Source organism: Oreochromis niloticus, linkage group LG5, assembly GCF_001858045.2.
Source record: "Oreochromis niloticus isolate F11D_XX linkage group LG5, O_niloticus_UMD_NMBU, whole genome shotgun sequence".
Lineage (NCBI taxonomy): Eukaryota > Metazoa > Chordata > Actinopteri > Cichliformes > Cichlidae > Oreochromis > Oreochromis niloticus.
The window spans coordinates 9,783,180-9,806,292 of record NC_031970.2 but is presented as its reverse complement, the minus strand read 5'-3'; the positions used below and the strand labels follow the sequence as shown (position 1 = coordinate 9,806,292).

General features: G+C 38.1%; 1 protein-coding gene across 1 annotated transcript; it reads right to left on the bottom strand.

Moving 5' to 3' along the window:
* Positions 1 to 9: 9 nt before the first annotated feature.
* On the bottom strand, positions 10 to 10,812 carry nudt3b (nudix (nucleoside diphosphate linked moiety X)-type motif 3b). Its single transcript, XM_003453666.5, has 5 exons — positions 10,431 to 10,812; positions 9,094 to 9,204; positions 4,708 to 4,752; positions 4,533 to 4,617; positions 10 to 4,219 (listed from the first exon to the last, which is right to left on the bottom strand). Exons 1-5 carry the CDS (start codon positions 10,527 to 10,529, stop codon positions 4,023 to 4,025), a joined length of 537 nt encoding a protein of 178 aa, XP_003453714.1. The 5' UTR covers positions 10,530 to 10,812; the 3' UTR covers positions 10 to 4,022.
* Between the last annotated feature and the right edge of the window lie 12,301 nt (positions 10,813 to 23,113).

Sequence of the window (23,113 nt, the reverse complement as noted above, 5' to 3'; positions counted from 1 at the left end):
ACACCAGCCTGAATGTGAAATACTGGTGTTTATTTGTTGGCACATTTATATTACAATCTTCAGTCTTCTCACACTGGTCTTATTCCACAGTCCCAAATGACAAAAGAGGAAAAAAAAAAAAAAAAAATTCCAGTGACACATAGACCTTGAACACAAATACAGATATGTAACTTCAAGGCTGAGGTCAACGGTTCAAAAGTGAAGTTATCAAATTCAGAGTTTGTTTGGTTGTTTTTCAGAGATGGCAGCTGTTTTTTTTTTTTTGTTTTTTTTAATTAACATATGTATTTTTCCAGTCGTTTAGCAGGTGAAACGGTCATCATTGTGCTAAAGGAAAACTGAATGTTATGAATCCTCAGCTGCCAAGTGATGTGCTTTGTTTTATTCCTTTGCTTTGGCCACAAGATGGCGCCAACTAACTGACATGGCAACACATTAATAAACCGTCCACTTTGGTAAATTAAATGAAGTGACTTTATCTGAAGCTCCAGCTGTTTCAGGTTAGGAAGCGTCATCATTTTAAAGAGGCAATTTTATAGCCAAAAGGTCCAATTAAGGGTGAATGTGTTTGTACCATCTAATGATACAATCAGTCTAATGTGGAATTTAAGTGAAAACCTCCAAATTTCCCACTAGCACTCCAACCTAAATCAGTCAATTTGTGACAGGAACTGTTTGAATTTTAGTAAGAAGGGTTAAAAAAAAATTACAATAATCCTTTAGGACCAAAGCCAAAGTGCATTCTCTGGCTATCTGCTGTGTTACCTATATACAAGACATCAGGTTGTCAGTAACAAGAGAAGACAGACAAAACAAAAGAAACAGGATAAGGAATAAGTGGTTATTAATAATTAAAAATGACTGGCTGTTTACTTGTGGAAATCCTCCTCACATTCATTTTGACAGTACCTGTCACCCACATCAAACTAGAGAGCCATTTTAATCATTAGTTTATTAGGCTTTTGCTTTCTGCCATATGTAGTTTCATCCCATTTCTATTTAATTGTACCTTTAGATGATGACTGAAAAGTCTAATCAACTCAAAATCTCATTTCAAGTGCCAGGCAGAGCATCATAAAGCAAGACTTTGACCACCACACCTTTCTAAAACAGCAGTAAAAATGATTCAGTCTCAGACTGGAGGAGACTTTAGACCCTTTTCACCTTAACTGTCATTCAGAAGAGATCTGAATTCCTGGATTATCGCAGGGCAGTGTTAGCAGCCGTGCTAGCATGTGGTGATTTCCACCATAATCATAAACATGGAAGAAAAGACTCAGTCCACCACTAAAAGCCACCCTGCTCTTTGTCTAGATAAACTTTGCTCCACTTGCTTTCAGTTCTCATTTCCTATTAAAGGGTTTCTCATCAGATTATGAATCATAAGACTGGAGTTTTCTGTGCATATTCATTGTTAAATACATAAGTACTGCCAAGTCTTTTCCAACAGAAACCCTAATGAAATCTTTTTAAATCTATGGGCATCAAATACTTTTTTAATGTGGCTATAATGAGTTTTTTGTTAACATGATTTTTTTTTGTACGTAAATTGTGTCAACTGTGTCTCTCTTATGTAAGAATCAAAGACCTATGTAGTCAAACTCAACTTTACACTATTATTCAGCATCTTTTAGCTCCTTCTTGGGGTTTTCCAGCCTGCAGTCCCACATTGACTACATTTATGCAGTTGTAGCATAGTTTTCAGCTGCAGCTGCTTAGCAAAAACAGAGTAAACAGCCAGCTGGTGAAAGTAGTGGAGGGGTTATAAACTAGTCAGAAAGAGATAAGGGAGAGCAAATAAAAGATTAATAAAAGAAAAACAGAACTGAATGAAATTCACCAGCTAGAAAAAGACAACTCCAAACAAATGCAAATGTTTTTATCTGTTGGATGTGCAAATTGTGTGTCCTATAAACTTGGAAGGTGAAACATATCAGGTTTGCTTGTGCAAATCTTTCCAAATTCATCCATGTGGAAAAAAAAAGGTTGAAATGTGGACAGAACACCAAAGTGAAGAGATCAATGAAAGAAACCATCTAGGGGAAAATTCACTGATTAAACCTAGTGGTACAGAGGAAAAGACTCCAGGCTTTCCAACTCAGAATGCAGTTATACTTCATTTCATAGTTTGACTAAAGACTATTAACAAAAAAAAAAAAAACAAAAAAAAAAGGGAAAAAAAAATCCTTGCCGTTACCAATTTGTTTTGGTCTAAAACAAAAACATTAAGGTTTTAAGAATTTTCTATTATAAATAGGCTCTTTAATCTCACCCACAGCCACATTCCTTGTTCTTTAGCCTCTGATGTACTGAATGCTATCTCAAGAGAAAATTCCCCACAGCTTCAAAGCCAACGCAGTGAGTTCAATCAGGTTTTCCAGCCTCAATTGAAATGACATGTAGCACTCACAGATGTGTAAGAGGTGTTTTGTCATTTGTATTCTCACCTTTGATCTATACAGAAATAAACAATTTACAATAAAAACCTCTTACATGCTATCTACAGCGCCTCCAGTTTCACAGTATTGAGCCAGCTGCTTCACGCCACATCGCAGCCAAGTGACACAGCTGAGCTAAAGAGACTTGCCAAACGTTAGAGAGGAGAAAAAACAAAAAAAACAAAAACAAAAACTAGTATCCAAAAAGCATTTTACATGTTAAAAACAAGGTCTCAAACTGTACAAGGCTTGTTTGTTCTGCATCTTGCCAAAATCAGCATTAAAGATCCATTCCGTTTAATGTCAAGCAGGTATTTTGAGTGTTTTGGGGGATGCAGAATAAATACTAAGGAGGGAAGGGTTTGTTTTTTTTTAAGAAAAAAAAAAAAGAAAAAAAAAAGGTCATGACCATAATGAAAAGTGCCCGCTAAATTCATCTGTACTATGTTACAAACACAATGTAAACAATTGCTTTTAACCAAACTGAATGTGAGGAGTAAAATATATGGAAATGGGTTTTAATAACTTAAGTGATATGTGCTGCACTTTGAAATTACACAAGTCCATGATTCTGAAATCTACCATTTCTACCCTCTCAATGTTTGGAGGAAGACTCTGTAGTCAGTCACACAAAAGCGTTTTAACAAAGAAAACAAAAAGGGATCAAAAAGAGGAGACACTGAGGACAAAGATGGTTTTTACATTGTCTGCTAACATTCTTTCAGTCACTGTGCAGCGCATATACATATATACATATATGCATGCTCTGAAATTGAAACCTGTAGTGCTTGGCTAGCTTCCCAAATAGGAAAGAAACACCGCTGAAAACAGAAATGGAAAGACTATTGAAATTAAGGGGCCGTATCCTTCTGATTAAAAAACAAAACAAAACCACAAAAAAATAACAAGAACAACTACAACAGGGAGAAGAGTGAAGAAAAGCCAAAAGACCTTACCCTGTCTGTCACACAGTCAGCATCAGGCCACTCGAGTGAGTGAAACGCAACAACAATAGCGCTCATGCAAGACAAGTCACTTCCCACAATTCTTTTCGTTCAGATACAATTTTTCCTATCCTTAAAACAGGGGAGGGAGTACACTTATTATGGGCACATTCATTCACAGAAAAATAAACAAACAAACAAAAAAAAGATGGAGACATTAAAAAGACCACGAAAAGCCTTCAGCTTAAGCACTAAGTATACACTTTTACATTACAACAGTAAAAAGTAGTTCTTGCATTCAATAAACACCACGCTAAGGGTGTGTTAAGGAAAAGGGAATGAGGGGACACTTCATGCAGTTGTCAGTAAAAAGAAAAAGAAAAACAAAAAAGAAGAGGGGTCAAAAATTACATTTACATTTACAAAGTGTTTTGGACTATTCATCCAACACTTGTTGAGTCTGCGCCAGATTTCTGGCACAAAGGAGTTGGCAAGGCAAACCATGTTACTGAGACAAAAAAAAAAGAAAAAGAGAAGAATAGAGAAGAGAAGAGAAGAGAAGAGAAGAGAAGAGAAATAACACAAGTAAGAGCGCAGGTGGTGGCGAAAGCTCCTGGGGTATTCAGAGTTGTGGTTTTAGTTATCTGATCCCCGAAACAGAGCTCTGATTGATGCTGTAGGTAGGGGAGAGGTCCCCACCTATCGTGGTCACCAGTGGAGTTCCATTACTGGTCAGACAACTCTCCTGGAGAGCCTCAAAGTAGGTGGCCTGCACAGGCTTGTGACACTGCAACACTTGTATGGCATCGTCTATTTTAAACCATTCCCTTTTTCTCCCTGTTTTGCAGAAAAAGAAAGCATTGTGGAGAAGGTTAACACGCAAGATAAAACAACACACGGGGGAAAAAAAAAGTCATTATGAAAAATGGGTTTTGACTGATTATTAGTACTGTACACACTGTTAAAGTGAAAATCACAAGGGCAGGAACAAAGCTGGTTTTATAATCTTCCCCAGTAAACATACACTAAAAACTGTAATATCACTAAGGCCAGGCAAAAAAAAAAAAAAAAGCTACAGTCAAGCATGTGTCTGCCTGAGAACTTTGTCCGTATGATCCCCATTCTGACAAGTAAACAAACAGTGCTTTACCAATGTTGACTGAGTCCTCCCAGTCCTCCAGCACCTCCGTTACAATAAGAACATACACATAGGTCCTGTGTTTTCTCTCCTGGTTCTGTGGAAGAAAACATTTGCATAATTAACCAAACAGTATGGTGACACTTGAACCCCCCCCCCAAAAAGAAGTCAACACATAGCAGCTCACCTCAAATATTCCCACCAAGCGACCTAAAGTCCCCTTCACACCAGCCTGTAAAAATGAATGAAAAATGATGAAATGCTCAGTAAATACTGTCACAGGATGAAGTCACAGACGATTAAAGGCTTTTCGTTCAATATGAAGAGATTGAGGTCTATGCAAAAACACTTGTATAATTTAATGCACTCCAACAGCCTAACAATAAACACTCATTTGAACCTCAGTGTTTAGTTGAAATAGTTTCAAATAGAGCTGATTTAATTTGTATGGTAATTGGAAATGGTGTTTGTTTTGCACTGGATTACATTACATCATAAGATTGTGTTTATCCCCAGCACATTCACTCCATCTAAATCCTGGATTGTTGTTTTTGAGGCCACAGAATAAAAACAATATACAGCATATACAAAGACTGAAGTCATGTTTTGCATGCACTTTCCTGCAACGAGGCACATTATTTAGGGCTGTAAAACAAAAACAATTGGGGATGTTCTTGGACACTAACTTAGATTTTTAGTAGATACACTTATTGAATCCATTTGAAAATTTGACTTCCTTCTCGAGTTATGGCACTTACAAGATTTTCTGAAAATTTGACCTATGACCTTTCCCTTGAGATCGAGGTAACAGATTCAATCTCATCCAAGATTTTTAGCAGATACCTATGGCATCAATTTGAATATCCTTCATTGCTTTGTTCTTGAGTTATCTCACTCACAAACTTGGGTGTCCACATTGCCCTTTAGTGTCCACTGGTACTAGTGTTGCACGTTGTCTATTGCTTCGGCTGAGTGTTGCACATTAAAGAAATATAAGCCTCACTGACAGAAATTTTCACTGCTGACAAGCCAGGGCAGCAATGTTCAACTGTCCAGTCAACAGATTGTATTTTGTAGGAATGTGCACAGTCATGTGAGTCTTGTGAAAACCGAAGTACACCCTTACTGCCTCCAAAGGAATTAAGAGGGTAAGCAAAGCCAGGTGCTACTAATTAAGTGGGTATGCAAGTGTGAAGAAGTTTGGACAAGTATGGGTTGTTTGGAGGGGTTGCCAAAAGAAAGATTAATCTCTGTAAAAAGAACATGGCAACACAACTTGGGTTTAGGTTTGCAAAGTTGCATATGAACAAACCACACACACTTGTGGAACAATGTCCTTTCAACAGATGAGACCAAAGTGAAGATTTTTTTTTTTACCATAATACAAAATGCCACATTTGGATAAAACCCAAACACAAGATATCAGCACAAACCCCTGATACCACTAGCAATGACACCTAAAACTTGGCCAAAATTGGGTCATGCAACAGGACAATGATCCAAAGAATACCAGCAGATCTACAACAAATTTACAAAGAAAGGACTCAAGGTGTTGCAATGGAACAGTCGAAGTCAGGACCTGAACGTGACAGAATCACTTGCTGCTGTGTACTTATTGCTGAGTGTACTTCAGTTTATCGCAGGACTGCTTAGTCTGATGAAAACTTTTTTCATATGACTGTATGTCATCTGACATGTTGTTCTTCTTTTGATTACACTGTAAAGCATGCTTTTGACAGCCCATTTGCTGTCCAACAGTGCCACTAGCATATATCTTGCCTCCTTTAGCTTTAACACAAGACCCCCCCCCAAAAAAAGTAGAGAAAAAACAAAGCAAAACAAAAACAAGGTTTTTGCTGCCTCAACTTCAAAACCAGTTTTGTTTTTTTCCTAGAAGGGATTGGTTTCCACGTTTCTCTTTAGATACCATGTTATCATTACCAAACTTCGCCCAACAGATAACACACTTGGGCTAACAGTCGTTGACATTGCTGGTCCAGCAGAAGCCATATGACAGGTATTTTTTACCCACTCTCCCCTTAAATTGTGTGCAAACTGGTGTAAACTTTGTTTTCCCACAAAACAAAGCACTATATTTTTCCCCTATTAGGCTCCCATATATGCAAATTGCCATTTGGCTCTCAGTTTTTGTTTTTTGCAGTTCCAAACTACAAAAACCTATGATCCTCCCAAAAAAAAAAAAAAAAAAAAAGGTGCACCACTTGGAAAACTGTCCTAGCTGAAAAAGTTAACATCCCAAAAAAAGGGATCAACTCACAAAGTAGGTCAATGTCAGGTTCCCCCCTCATAATGACTGGACATAAATTACATAAATTACTTCTACAGCAATGAAATTACTATTAAAAGCATTGATAATTTTCATTCTGACAACATGTTTAACATTAATCAAGCAACTGACAAAATAAACAAAAACAAAACAATAATATTGTGAATTTGTTTTTCCTCACTATCTCTCAGAGCCCAGTCTCAGATGTCCAACTACTAGTCAAAAAACTAAACTACATAAAACATAATATTCAACAAAAACAGAAAAACATTTTTCAGAGGCTGAAGCCACAGTTTTCTTGGAAATTTAATTAAAAAGATCAAGTGCCAGATTAATGGGGGAAAAGGTTCCTGATTTACTGATTAACTGATTTTTAAAATTGACTTATTATACATCTGAAAAACAACCCTCTCTCAACTTTTGGCACATTTTGACAGCCTCTCTCTCAAAATCACTTTTAGTTTCGTTATGTAAAAGGTCAGGAAAAAAAGCAGATGAATAAAAACTTTGCGAGTTATTATACCTTTTCTCACAATCCTAAAATCAGAGCCATATAAATGTCACAACCTTTCTGTCATAGAGAAACTTTAAGGTCTCTAAGAGCTTAATATTGTTGAGAAAATTTTAACACCAAAAATCATCTCCAAGATTTTAACTCCCAGAGGTGAACAGTAGGTCAGGTTTTGACACAGCGCCAGGCCCTCACTGACATCTCTGCAGCTTCTTCCTCAGTTTCCAGTTTCACTCTATAAATAAATGTTGACTCCACACACTGTACCAACACCTCGGTATTGCACTCCTAAGGCCTTCAGCTTGATCATATGGTAAAGAGCAGGCACACCACTAGAAACTCCAAAGACGAGCCAGGGATTAAGTAATAGGCCAAAAGTCAACCTGTTTGTTTTTATGAGATGGAAAAAGTCTCCCAGCTCTGACATTCATGTAACACAAGACTACTGGGCAACACTTCAACACTTGGGAAGAGGATGTACAGCTGAGACTTCGTTACCAGTTATGCAATGCGTCTTCAGGTTGCAGGGTCAGGGTGCATCTCCATAATACAAGGATAAGCAAAGATAGTGAACAGTCTAACAAAGAAACCCTCTGTAAATTTTGGCTTGCTACTGCATGCCTTGTCTTCACTCTCATCCCTGGAGAGACTCCAAACCAATAAGCATAAGCAATCACTCATATGGTAATCAGAACAGGCTCACCAGGATTAGGATATGTCCTGTTACACCATCGTCCAATAAGAGGCTTAGAAAGCCAATGTAGTTGGTGATGTGTCAAGCAGCACAAAGTTTCTGAATGTTGCCTTTTAGCACATAAGGAGCCTGAGCAGTGATGTGACATTGCTTTTGACCCTGTGGAAATTTGCTGGCAGGCCTCAGTGTCCTGCAACCACCAAAGCTACCAATCAGCAGGAGCCAGGATAAGGGATGATATCAGCATCCATCAGTGTGATGGATCACACAGAGAGGATAGGCTTTATAAGGTCAGCGGCCCACTAGGAGCCAACTGCCGGGTGAGATTCAGTGTCTTATGTGCCCTGTGTCCGTTCTGATCAAAATATCCAAAGGATGAACAGCATGCAGAGTGGAAGAATACCTGATTTAACAAACAGGCGTAAGCAGTATAAGTAGAATATTGATTTCCAATTAGCTTCAGAACCGTTTACTAATTACTACCCATCCACCCCAATACAGAACAACAAAAACAACATGTTGTGTCCTCCAAGCTGCCCTTGTAATGTGACCACTACTGTATACTAATATATATAGCTACGAGAAAACGTACAAACAATAAAACTCAATTGTTGTCATTTTCTGCGTTTGTGTGACTTGACTGTACTGCAGTCAAACTACTGTGCAGCCAGTGTTCAATCTCTGTGTGACCTCCTTTGACACCTAAAGACTGCTTTGTAACATGATGCTATGATACAGCTTACATGTTGCTAGGCTCTCTCTCTCTTACAGTCCATGCAAACAGGATGACTACATTGACAAAATGGATTTTGAGAACAAGGTATCAGGCTCAGTGTTAAATACAGACACGAGTTAACAGAATTGTAATACAATACATCTTATGAGTCTATAGTCAAACAAATTTGCCACACTTTCTGAGAATTATATTTCCAGCTACTGACATTTCTGAAAAAGATCATGTTAAGGTTCCCAGTACGCAGTGTACATAGAGACAACATCTGTCACTTGGAAAACCAAAGAGAAAAGGCCATCATGCTACAGGCTTAAATAAGATATAACAATATTGAGTGACACAACTGACCTCTTCACACACTTCTCGAGCTGCTGCAACATTGGGCTCCTCTTCGGGCTCCATTCCCCCTCCAGGAACTATCCACTTGTCAGGATGTCGACTACTGCTCACCAGTAGCACCTGCAAAACACCCCATATAATACTGGTCAGGTATGACAGTCCAACTCTGAGTTACTGTTCACATAATATCAACTGGGACATCGAAAAATACAACTTCAAGAAAAATGGAAATGATAACCCATTGGGTTTAAAATAACTAGTACTTTTATTACTGTCAATAAATCATAGCTAGTGAACTAGTTTAGATGTTGGGTTCTTAGTGGAGATGAACTGTGGAACGCCTAGGTGTCAGTCAGATAAACTACAGTCTTAGGTAAAAGTTTCCACTTTGGTGCTGGTAATGCTGATACGTTTCCTGTAATCAACAACCCGTGTCTACACAGTCTGGCCTTTACTTTAAGCAAAATGGGGAATTGGTTTGGTCCCATCTCCTCCCCTAGTAAAATGTTTTAAGTACAAAGGCATCTTTGTGTCTCCTTTTGACTGTACGTGAGCGTCCTAAATCGTGACTGAGCTCAAGTAATCCACAACACGTTTTCGCTTTTTCTGATACGGCTAGATAGGAGCGATAAATACACAAATAGCAACATTAATAAGCGATGTTGTAAAATGTGCACACGGGGCTCGACGCTCCCATTAAGCTGGTGCTCCAAATATCAACAGTGTCAATTTCGCAAACAAACTAATCAAAATACACAAGTGATACAAGCAAGCCGGCTATCACTGCCAGAGTCATCTTCTGGCTTAAACTAGGATAGCTACTAGCTACATAGCAGTACAATGTTTGGCTAGTTGCATTAACACAATACACTTAGCTCGCCAAACTATCTGTAACGCGAGCAGATACATATCTTAGCTGTCGCTTTAAATACTAAATATTCTCTGTCCATCCGACAGCTGGTAGTAATAGAGTCAGCACTCACCACAGCCTGTACTGTGGGCTGTGGTTCCTGGCCGATAGCCGGCTGCCCACGGCAGCAACCCGGGTAGTTAGCAAGCTAACGTTAGCATTAGCGCGGAGCTAGTAAGTCTGATCATAACCGAGGCTGCTATCTGCACTGCTAAAGAGGCTTACATAACACTCGGGTAAGTACCAGCTGAAAAATAGTGAATAATCATAACGTCGGGAGTCGACACGAGAATAAAAGAAATCCTTTTCCAGCTGGGATAAAACCAAAGCCGTGTTGATAAACGTGTCGATCTACATACAACAGAAAAGGCTGGATAAAACCTACGGATGCTAATATTAGCTTGGCCCGCCAGACAGTTCACATCACCGAACTCACCTCCTCCTCGCTCTCGCTCCTGAAGCACAGGCAAGCGGCCCGCTTCTTGTAGCCATCCCCGTCGTACGTCCGGGTTTGGTTTGACTTGAGCTTCATCATTTCGGGAGCGTAAAAGTTCAAAAGTACAGCTATGTTTGCCACTTATAAAGACGATGGTTGTAGACGCAAAGTCCTCCTGCGGGGAACCTCGGCGTTTTACTTAAAAGAAATAACTTCTTCTTCGCTTCATTTTCACAAACCTGGGAACATCTACGGCACGGTCGCCATTACAAGGAGCCGCTACGCCCACGACGTAGTTTAACCATTAATAGCTTGGCGAGCGTAAGAAATTTACCTATCAGGGGTTGAAGAATTAGGGCAACGAAGCGTGGGGGGAAACGCAGCACCACGCTCTGACTGGAGTGAGCCGGTAAAGGGAACTGGCACGTTAGGCTCCAACTAGATGGCCCGGTCTGCTTATCTGATGCCGATATTAATTTATATGACTTTTTATTTGGGGAAACATCGTATTTAGCGTAATCAAATTAGTTTGCTGCTCACATTAGAAAAAGACACACCAGGTTAATTCATCAGTTTCAGCACCGCAGGTAATGGACAGCGCAGGAATGGCCCTCAAAATAGATCCGACAATGTAAGCATATAATGTGAGAAAAGCGGTTTTTAGGCAAACACAAAATTCAAGTAAGGCATCAAATGTATTTTTGTCAAATCCTAATGTACTTCAAATGGAAAATAGCTGCAAAAATACCTAAATAATAGAAATGGTTAATCAATTATAAAGAGTAAAACTGGATTGACCTATAATAAAAATATCTTTTAATTAAGGTGGATAGTCTACTATCATGTTGATTTTCAACCTTGTTATCTCTACATGGGAGTTTTAGTATTTAATTGCTCAGATGCTTGTGAAAACACATTTTCCAATAATAATTATAAACTATAATTACACACTGTAATGGCTTTGGGTCTCTCTAGACTTTTTTATACAGGTTAAAAAAATACATTTGAAAGTGCTCCACTAATCTTCTTTTATTCTTCATCTAGTACTATCTAATGCCCCATATCTGCAGAGCAGGCTGTGGCTCTAACAGTGCATGCTAAATCAACATAGAAGCAAATAGCGTATCGATCAGAAAGAACACCCTTGTGCCCTCAGTTAGATCACAAAGACATTTCTGAATCTTTATCTTTGCTTTCCAGGAAAGGTTGACCAAAGTCTGAATCTTATCAGGGTTTTCTGCATTGTTATAACTTGGATAAGACATATAAATATCTCTCTTTTTTGCTTGCCAAAGTCTACCAACAATGCAGAAGTCTATTTCATTGATGTCTTCTAATATTTGGAAAAGAAATGTAGCTTTTTCAGTCTCGTTTAACATCTGTTTTAACTGTTTACATGAGATTTGATTGAACCAAAACTGGAACCTTTCATGTAAACTAAATTCTAAAAGAATTTAGGAAAGCAGAGCTTTAAACAGCATTGGATGGTCTGGGCTTGTCGATGTTGCTAAAAAAAGCACTTTGCTCTGCATTTGCATTATTATAAATGAATAAACAGTGAGTCACAGTCTTACAAACCTGTTCAGGTCCCTAAATAATCAGTTTAATCTCATTATTGCAGCGACTTAATTGTGGGAACTCAAAATTGAATTTTAAATTGAATTTGTTACATAAACTCACCAACCACACAACAAAACCCTGTCCTTAACAACGGAGGATGAATCTGATGTAACTGCAGTGTGAAGGAGTGGGCCACAGCAAACAATAAAACAAAAATGCTTTATTGTTGAATGTCTCAATTTCACACACAAACCCAAAAAACACGGACATGAATCTCAGCTGTCATACAAGCAAACAAGTTCATTTACAGTATTTTAATGATGTGTGTAAAGAAAAAACAAGAAACCACCACCACAAAACCCCCCACAAAAAACAGTTCAAACAGTTCAAAGTTCATGGAATAATAAAGAGCAGTTAAGCGGACATGAATGAAAACTCTTTAGTGTCAGTTGAAATGTTTTCTGTGTGAAAAATTGGGGCAGGGATAGCTCAGTAGGTAGCATGGCCGCCCCCCCACTGGACAGCTACCCTGAGGTACCCCTGAGCAAGTTACCGTCCCTACACACTGCTTCCCGGGCGCCCCATTAGTGGCTGCCCACTGCTTCACTGAGTGAATGGGTTAAATGCAGAGAGAGTAATTTCCCCACGGGGATCAATAAAGTATACATTATTATTATTATTATTATTATTAAATTAGTCAGGTCTGCAAATACAAACAATAAACCAAACCAGAAAAGAAAAAAAGGGGCAAATATTGAAGTTATTTTAAGCTGACTGGCACATCATGATTTCCACCAAACTCACACAAATCCTCAGCATGCTGATTTCTTACAAAAAGCTCTTATTCAAGTCTTTTCTATTGATTGTTCAAGTTCTCATTTCATTGCTTTTGTCATAGCTGCAATAACTCAATTTCCTACCAGTAATCAAAGCAACGCAATTTCTCCTTATTCGATTCACTTACTTCTCAGTTTTCTACCCACAGATGTTGACATTTGAAGTGGCTCTTACCTTCTTCTCAGCACATCTCAGATTGCTCTTCATTAAAGGGCAAGTCTTGCTTCGATGACATAATCAAGGAGAGAAACAAACACAAACAAAGCTAATCAAAAACTAATATGAAATTATGGTATTGAATCTCTATAAAATAAGAATAACTCAGGCTTATCGCTTACATTTTTATACATCTACGGTAATTATTTGAAAATATGTAACACTGAGCAAGGACGCCTTTTAAAAGGTTTAAACATGGAAATACATTAGGCTGTGAGGAGGAGACTATAACTAAGTGACAGGTTGCTTGTATTTTGGACCCATTCGTCCATTTCTTCCACTTATCAAATTAAGGGTTGCCACAGGGCTGGAGCATTTATTAAACCCTCATAGGCTGAGAGACCCTGCACAAATTGCCAGTCTGTTGCAGGACTAACACACAGAGACAGACAGTTCATCTTCACAACCCTAACCCTTTACATCTATAGCCAATTTAGAATCTCCTAACCCGAAATATGTCTTTGGACTATGGGAGCTCATGCAAACACCGGAAGAAGATGCAAACTTCACAGACAAAGGCCCAAACCTGGATTCAAACCAGAACCTAATTGCTGTGTGGGTGACAGTGCTAGCCATCAGACCACCATGCCACCTATATTTGGTCCTACTTGTATCATATTTTTATTTAAACACATCCCCGATTAATTATTGGGGAAAAAAGTGAAAAGCTTGAGTCCCCTTAAAGTGAAACTAATTGTACGGCACAGTAGGTGTTCATAATATTGTGTCCACCACCTCCTGTGTGTAGCTATTAAAATACATTACTAGATGCAGGAAAGAAAAATGTAATTAGATGTGTTTCCCCGGGCTAATGTAAATTATGCGACATTAACATATAAATGTAATTAAAATAAAATAACAATTAAAAAAAGTGTTTTCTAGGAGCAGGAGTTGGGTCAACACATTCTCAGTTGTTGAGAAAAGGCTTCATGATACTGTAATTATGCACATTCAGCATCACCACAGCATTATTGTTGACTACTAGCAGATGATTTTCAGTGTGCAAGGAAAACACACAGACGTGTGGGGCCACAGAATTTTTTGTTTGTTGTAGATTTTTTTTCTCTACAAAAATCTATATTATATCAGACTTGTCTGCAAGACTGACTAATCTCTTTATTTCTTTATCAACTTTAACAACCCAGAAAATGTATGACACCAAGCGACAGGTGAAGTTTTGATGGTTTCAATTGATGATTTTTCTCAGTGAATCAAGTTTCGGGTTTCAGCTATGTTGATTTCACTTTCTCCAAGCACCTGCCAACTTCCAAGGAATCCATAAGATTTATGAACCCAACAGAAAATAAACAACACATGTTGCAAAGACATTTGAAATTCATCAGGGTCACAGTTGTTTGCACAGAATGAAATATATAGTTTCTATGCTGCCTCTCTCTCTCTCTTCAGGATGAGGAAAGCAGGTCTTACACAATTAAACATATCTGTGTAGGGTCACACTCAAGAGGCTGCACTATTACGATCTGCTGTTGCTACGGCAACCAATTCTCTTTGGAAGTCTCTGATGAACCATTCACACATAGGGGCGGTGTTACAGTTTCTGCCCTGTCCAGAAGAGGGCGCTCACCTCTTGCAGTACTGCAGCATTTCTTTTTAAATTAATTAATTAATTTTTTTAAAAATCGTTCATAAGGGACCTCTTATTCCTAGACCATATGATCTGATCCATGCGTATTTTAAGGAGGAATTCTTACTATGTTCCTTTCCCCCCTTTTTCCATTTTGAAATATATATCTTTTTTTTTTTGTTTGAATTTTCATGAAAGGAAACATGACTTTGATGTTTATCTTCTACGTTGTGTCACTGGTAGCATATGTGTGCTTAAATTAAAAGTGACAGATATTGAAAATCAAAACCTAACAAGTGATGAACTCCAAATCATGGATATTAATTATGATTTGAAAATGATGAAAACTAATCAGAGTTAAGGCATATTAAAGCACACTATATTAAAAAAGAAAAACAAACTACAGAACACATTAGCTAACCTAAATTAGATACTGTTAGCTTTATATTAATGGGCTCCAACTGCAGCTGCTCATATAATCCAACACCTGAACAGCTATAGTCTCAGATCTTACAGTGAAACCTCTGTATAATAAGATAAGATAAGATAAGATGGCCTTTATTAGTCCCACAGGTGGGAAATTTGTTTTGTTACAGCAAAAGTGCAAAGTTATGTAGCAGAAATTAGAAAACACTGGAATGCAATAAAATACAATAAAATAAAATAAAATAAATAAAATAAAATAAAATACTATATACAATAGAATAAAATAGAAATACAAATACTATATACAACTGAGTAGGAAAATACAAAAACACAACTTCGTCAGAAGAAGAATTGCACGTATAGCAGTCTTATTGCACATGTGTGGGTTTGTGTGTTTGATCAGCTGCAAAAGTCTTTATTGTGGAGTCTGACAGCAGTGGGGAGGAAAGACCTGCGAAATCTCTCCGTCCCACACCGTGGGTGCCGCAGTCTCCCACTGAAGGAGCTGCTCAGTGCTGTCACAGTCTCCTGCATGGGGTGGGAGATGTTGTCCAACAGGGATGACAGCTTAGCCACCATTCTCCTGTCACTCACCACCTCCACTGGGTCCAGAGGGCATCCTAGAACAGAGCTGGCCCTTCGGATCAGCCTGTTCAGTCTCTTCCTGTCCCCAGCAGAGATGCTGCCCCCCCAGCAGACCACACCATAAAAGATGGCTGAGGCCACCACAGAGTCATAGAAGGTCTTCAGGAGTGGGCCCTCCACTCCAAACGACCTGAGTCTCCGAAGCAGGTACAGCCTGCTCTGCCCTTTCCTGTAGAGGGCGTCTGAGTTATGAGTCCAGTCCAGTTTGTTGTTCAGATGAACACCAAGGTACCTGTAGCTGTCCACAGCCTCGATGTCCATACCTTGGATGTTCAGTGGTTGCAGTGGAGGATGCTTGTGCCTGCGGAAGTCTACCACCAGTTCCTTGGTTTTACTGCACTGTAAAATGTAATTCTAGATGTTTGTTATTTCAACATATTATTCTATATCAGTTTGACGATAGATGACTGAAGTTGTTGTTATAACATAGAATTACAAGTTAAAAACGTCCCAATTACACCAAAAAAAGCTAACTTGAAAACTCATGTCCAGCTAAATCAGCAACTTATGTGAACTTGACAATGTGGGTAAGTTGAGCACAGCAGGATTCAAAACTGCCTCACGTGACTGCTACCGAGGTGCATCATGGGGAATTGGCGGTTAACGACATGCTCACTTTACTTGGACGTTTTCTAATCGTCTTCTTTGGAATATGCTTTCAAGGTGAGTAACATTGGTTATAACTATAAGGAAAGAGAGCTACAAAAGTTGGAACATGTTTTGAATCTATGGCATGATGTGTGTTTTTCTCTTTTACCGAAATGTTTGCTTTAGCTAATGTAACTTTAGCCGACAAGGTCCAGCTTGTATGTCATGACCAAACTTGAGCTAATAAACTGACATATGGCCTTTTTTATGGGTTTAATGTGGTACTGACCAAATCACAAGTATTGTGCCGCTAGCTTTAAGGTTGTGCACTCAACCACTGTTGCGATATTAGCAAGCTAACTCAGCTAATTAATAAAGCTTATTTCATATTGTCTCTGTACTTGTAAATTTCTTTCAAGTTCACAGGCTGTTGTATTTTGGTGGAAGTTCATTTTGGCAATATTTTCAATAACTGACTGGGTTCAAAAAGAACTTTTTGGCAGGACTCGGATGCTTGTTGTCATCTGTTTATCCCTATGTAATCACTTAAGTTGTTATGAACTGCTGCATGCTAAGCTGCAAGAGTGCACTGAGGACTGAGACAAAATATGGTCTACAAACCAGCATTATATTAGTTTTTATCAGATAGTCCTCCAGTGTGTTTAGTTTTTGCTTTAATTCTATTGTGCAGTTATTTGTTACCCTGAAATGCTTTATGCTTAACAACAGCTCACTATTTTGACTTATTTTTGAACTCTTGTGATCAGTATGACTAGTTTGTGTGAGTTTCCATACTAAAAGAGCTGTAGTGATAAAATAATTGGCATCAGAGACACTGATTTTTGGCATGGTATACTGCAGAAGTTTGTTTTTTTTTTGCATAATTTACCTTTTAATTAAACTGCATTCTCTGTATTGTAACAAAACTAACATTGTTTATATGTCAGAAAATTAGCAAACATGAATAAATGGCGAAAACAATATAATTATAACATATATTTTTATTTTACTTATTTTAGGTCTGTGAAGCCAAACTTGATGCTGGGGATTTATTTTTGTCAGTGGAGTCAAATGGTAAGTTACAATTTGTGCATTTTGTCATACTGGAAACACCACAGATTATATTGTAACTTAATAGCTCTGTAGAACAAATGATATAAAGATTGTAGTGTCAGGGTACTTCTTAAGAAGTAATATGGCACTATTGATGATCACATGCAGGTGGCATAAACTAAATATTCAGACCTGTTACCAACAAGTGATTCATTAACAAAAGCAATGGAGCAGACTGTTTAGGTTCTTGTGGTTGTAATAACATCCATAACTGCAAGTTTGTCATTAATTTATTTTCACAGGTCTAGATGATCACATCTGTCTTTGTCATTTAAATGAGGTGGACTTGCAAACTTTGCACTCTTTTGGGTAAATTGCTGTCCACTACATATACACAGAATGTGCACAGTATTTCAGATCTAAAAAGGGAGTATGTAATGGACTTGCTGGCTTTAATGTAAAAAGCCTGTTGTGTAACTTTAATGAGGCAGTTGGACTAAAACAGTATTGCTCATCAAGGTAAACATCTGAGGAATAAGGAAATTGTTACTTGTCCTTTTACTCAGTGTTCTTTTAATCGCACGTTTACTAAAGTTTTACATCACATAAGTCATTTTCACAATCATTCTACTTTAAAAGATTTCAAGACAGAGCTTATTGTTCTCTGAACTTCCTTGTTTGCTGAACGGCAGGTAAAGTGCATCTTTTTGTTTGTTTGCTTTTGTGTGTTTGTGTTTTCTCTAATGGGCCTCAGATGACTGTTTGCTTAAATTTGGGTCTCAAAGAATCTTTTTTTTTATTCTGCCTTTACTCTCCACCCCTCTTCTTCTATTGCTCAGGTTGAAGCAGAATTTGCCCGTCTTACATCTGTTGACCTGAAAGGGTTCCTTTTTGCTGTGCTTGACCATTATGGAGAGGTTCGTGGAGCTGTACAAAATCAAGAGCGGCATAGGAGGGCTAACTAGGCTCATAAAATGCTTCGGAGATGATGTAAGTGTTCAACTGCGAAATGTTCTCCTTTGTTTAAGTTTTAGGTTATCCAGTTCAACTGATGAACTCATTGAAAGAAAGCTGATAAGTAAAGTCTGTTATCATATTTCACAACTGGACATTTAGTGTGGTAACTTTTACAGAATCTGTGTATATTGGTGGTAGGTTGGATATCATATTCTACTTGAATGTCCTGATAAGCCTGATTCAAAATCTCCAATGATAATCATATATTGATGGAATTATGTATCAAAAAGCTGTGAATTTGGAGCTGTCTACATGCTTCATAAACACTGTTTAAAAAGTGTTTTTGTTTTCTTTTTGACTTCTTTGACCAGAGCCCTACACAAAGGAAGAGGACAGAGGACCTCATTTTCTAAAGGAAGAGCCCTCACACACTTTCAAGACTGTGAAGGTTAGCATTGTTTCTTTTAGTAAATTTAATAATGACAGCACCACAGTGGATTTTAAATGAAACATGTGGCATCTATGAAACAACAGATGCCACATGATAACATGTGTACTTTTTCCTCACCAAATGTATTATTACAAGATCTTTGACACTGGATTTGGTCTGGGTTTCAGAGAAACTAACTGGCAAGCTAGCATTGATATTATTAGTGTCTTGTGTTTATTCATGTCTTCACCAGGGTCTTTGACATTTCGCTGCTGTACTGTTCACTTCAGCTTTACGTTTGATTTCTCACATTGTATATTGTAATGGCAGAGATATTAGGATATTTAAGGGGCTGCAGTGGCTGCTACAGCTGTGGGGGGCAATACTTTGGTGAAATGTCCTGGACCCTGGAAAAGAGACTGTGTAGACTGGGTAAGCAATTAAAGGTTACTGGCCGAGAGTCATTGGGCAGCTGGGTAAAGGTGGATGTTGATATTCAGTGCCAATTATGCAACCTGTTCAGCCATGTCTATATGCTCTTTTTTCATGCTGTTAATATAGGGGGAAAATAAACTTTAATCAATAAACTGATTAAAGAAGCATTGTCTATGGAGCCACAATCTGATCCTGTAGTGTAGCTGCAGTTTGCACATTTCATGTATTCTCAGCCAGATTTGGTTTAGAGCACAGCCAATATTTAGCATAACTAGATTTAAATTCACACACTGGTGATGGCAAGCTACATTGTAGCCACAGCCGCCCTGGGGCGCACTGACAGAGGCGAGGCTGCCAGACATTGGCACCACCGGGCCCTCTGGCCACCACCAGTAGGCAACAGGTGAAGTGTCTTGCCCAAGGACACAACGACTGAAACTGTCGGAGCCGGGGCTCGAACCGGCAACCTTCCAATTATAAGACGAACTGTCAACTCTTGAGTCACGATTCAGTCATCCACCCATGTGTGTGAATGACTGAATGTGTAAAGCACTTTGGAGTCCTTAGGGGACTAGTAAAGCGCTATACAAATACAGGCCATTTACCATTTAAATTGAAAATTTTGTTTGAATTCTGCAATTGAAGACATGCTCAGTTATTTATGAACATGGTCTTTGTTTAAAGCAAGAAATGGATTTGTAACATGGGGGTGCATATCTCATTCTGAAAAAACTTTAACAACTAATAAGTGTTACCCAAAGCCAATCACCATCATCCAAAGCATCAGTATGGCTCTTCTTTGGAAAGACATGAATTCTTAAGCACAAGGGATATTGTGTAATTGTAATTGTGTAATTTTTTATTTTTTTTTGTCTTTGAACCCTTTTATAGCCGACAGGTATTGAAGACACGTTTTCTAAGAGGATGAAAGTTGGCATTGCGATGGTGAAAGAAGAAGACATCATCGATGTGTTGGTTGTCCTTGAGGCGGCAGTAATCCTGTCTAATCTGAGGGATGTCTCAAGTGCCATTTCCATGCTGATGGGCCTTCTTTTTGCCCTCAACATAGACTATCCAAAGGAACTTAAGGACATCTTTGAAGTCATTCAGAACATCCTAATGAACATTGGTGGAAGGCAGTGCATCTCACTAGTGCATGGTCTAAGAAACAGACTCTTGCAGAAAGCCATGCAGAACTGTAATTGTATGCTCCTTAGTGTTAAGGACAGTTTTTATTTTACTGTTTGTTTTTTTATTCTTGCAAGTTCTCATTCTCACTTTTGTATGTCACTAAATGACTACACTTTACATTCCAGATTAGACAATTACTCATTTGTTCATGGTTTAAGAAACTTATGTGAACAACAATATAATGCTGGACTTTGCAGATGCTTATCTCATGCAAGTCAGTAGTTTTTCCTTTGTTTTGCAATTGAGCAGACTCAAACTGATGTTTCTGAAATATCCATATTATCAAATGTTTCAGAAGCATGCACTCATTTTCAGAGATATTGGTTCTGTGGAATTTGTTGCAATTGTAAACGAAGACAAATACAAGAGTTTGATGTCTTACTTGTTATAAACTGATCTTTACTGTCACTTATCAAAGGTTTTGTACTATTTTAATATTTCAAGTTTTATGCTAACAGGTGTGACTGAGCACAATGAAGTTTAAAAATTTTGTAAATGTAAAGAATAACTTTTCTAAAATAGCAAGTGTCCCGTTGATACATTACATTAATGCAGACTTTATGTTGTTACTTCACAAGAATCACTACTGCTCCTAGAGTATTGGTCAGAATTTAATCTTCACCCAAACTGGGCTCAAGACCAAGTTCAAATTTATTGTTTCACAGGGAGCAACCTTTGAGTTTTGATGGATTGTGAGCCTGATGAGCTACGTCACTGATTTTTCTGTTTCTCAGATGACTAAGATGGCACAATAAATGGTGAATGTTGGGTGCTCATGAGTAATTGTCTTGTCATGTTCTTAAAACAAACTTTCTGTATGAAATGATCAGATAGACTTTAATGGAATCTGTGGGGTTTTATTTTTTTTTCTGTAAACAACAGAAAATTAATTTAAAGGAATGTAGATATTTAAACCTGAGATCTAAGATGAACCTAACAGGTAGTTTTGCTGAAATGGATGTTAGAAAGCTAAAAAAACAAAACAAAACTTAAGATGTTTAATACACATTTTTCTTTACATCCAGTCAATCAACTCTGATAATTAAAATGAAAATGATTTACAAGTTCACTCAGCTACCTTAAGGAGCTCAGTTAATTAATAAACTTAAATCAACTTAGCCAACAGATTATGTTAGTTAAGCTAAAATAGATTCCTAAGTTAAAAGAACTACTAAAGTATTTGAATTAACTAAAAAACCCAAGTCAACTGAACTAGGACAAGAGTTTAAACAATAGATTATTTTAATTTAGCTGAAAAGGTTTTCCCAAGTAAAGATGACAATTAAAGGAGTTGAACTGACTAACAAATCTCAGTCAACTAAACTAAGATGAAAGTTTAGACAACGTGATTTTTCATTAAGATAACAATTGGTTGTGTTATAAGAACAAACTCTATTTCTTGACTTAACTTAAAATTTTAAGGCAGCCCTTTACCTCATATTTTTAAGTTGAAACAACAAGTTATATTTTACAGTGTGGCGTTGATCTGGAGGTAGTTCAGCTGGCACCAGTCCACAAAGTCTTGAGTCAGTCCTCTGTACTCCTTGTCGTCCCCATCAGTGATGAGGCCGACTATTGCAGAGTCATCAGAGAACTTCTGCAGGAAGCACTGGGTGGAGTTGTGGGAGAAGTCTGCAGTGTAGATGGTGAAGAGGAACGGAGCCAGAACCGTTCCCTGTGGGGCCCCCGTACTGCAGACGACCCTGTCCGACACACAGCCCTGAGTCCTCACATACTGTGGTCGGTCGGTGAGGTAGTCCAAAATCCAGGTAGTGAGGTGATGGTCCACTCCAGAGTTCTCCAGCTTGTCCTTCAGAACCGAGGGAAGAATGGTGTTGAAGGCACTGGAGAAATCAAAGAACATGATTCTCACAGTGCTCCCAGCGGTCTCCAGGTGAGCGAGGGAACGATGTAGGAGGTGAATGATGGCATCATCCGCTCCAATGCCAGGCTGGTAGGCAAACTGAAGTCATGTAGGACATTAAATCTGGGTCCTTGCAGACTTTGATACGGATCTTAAGCTTCGCTCTCACAGGTATTGTTCCAGTTTCAGTTAATATAACTAAACTTGCTGATTTGCTGATTACAGTTATGTGGTAAAAAGGCTTTTTACGAATTATTTTGACAACTTGTACTTTGTGACAACTTTGAAAATTAATTAAAAAGTGTAAACCTTTTTCTGCACTATTTTAAAGTAGGAAGGGGAAAAAAAGCAATTTATAGCAATGCAAATGCTGTAACTCTTTTGTACTCATCAGCATCTGTGTCTGTATTATACATACAATTGATATATTGCCCGTAATTCTGAAAAATATAATATATAACATGATATAATATAATTCTTCTTTTTTCTTTAAAGTTTCAATTGGCACATCCTTTGTTTTGGTACTTGCTTTTCCATGTGTATACATCTTCAAAGAACTGTACTATTTGCTTCAGTGACTTGGGTCCACCTGACCTCAAAAGATGACAATTAAAAGGCTAGTCACATAATAGTAATTAGTACAAATAGGACTTTGTTGTAAACACACCATATGTTGCATACAAATAGCTAAAAGAAAGAAACTGCAGAACAATCAAAAGAACTGAGAACATTTTGTTTGCACATCAATAAAATTGATAGCATCCACAGTTTGTAGTTGAATGATAACTAGTGATGCATGACATCCATGGACACATGATCAGCTGCGTGACATAGAAGACACTGTGTCGGCTGTCTTGGATGCTTGCATTTTTACATATACTTTGTTTCTCACCAGG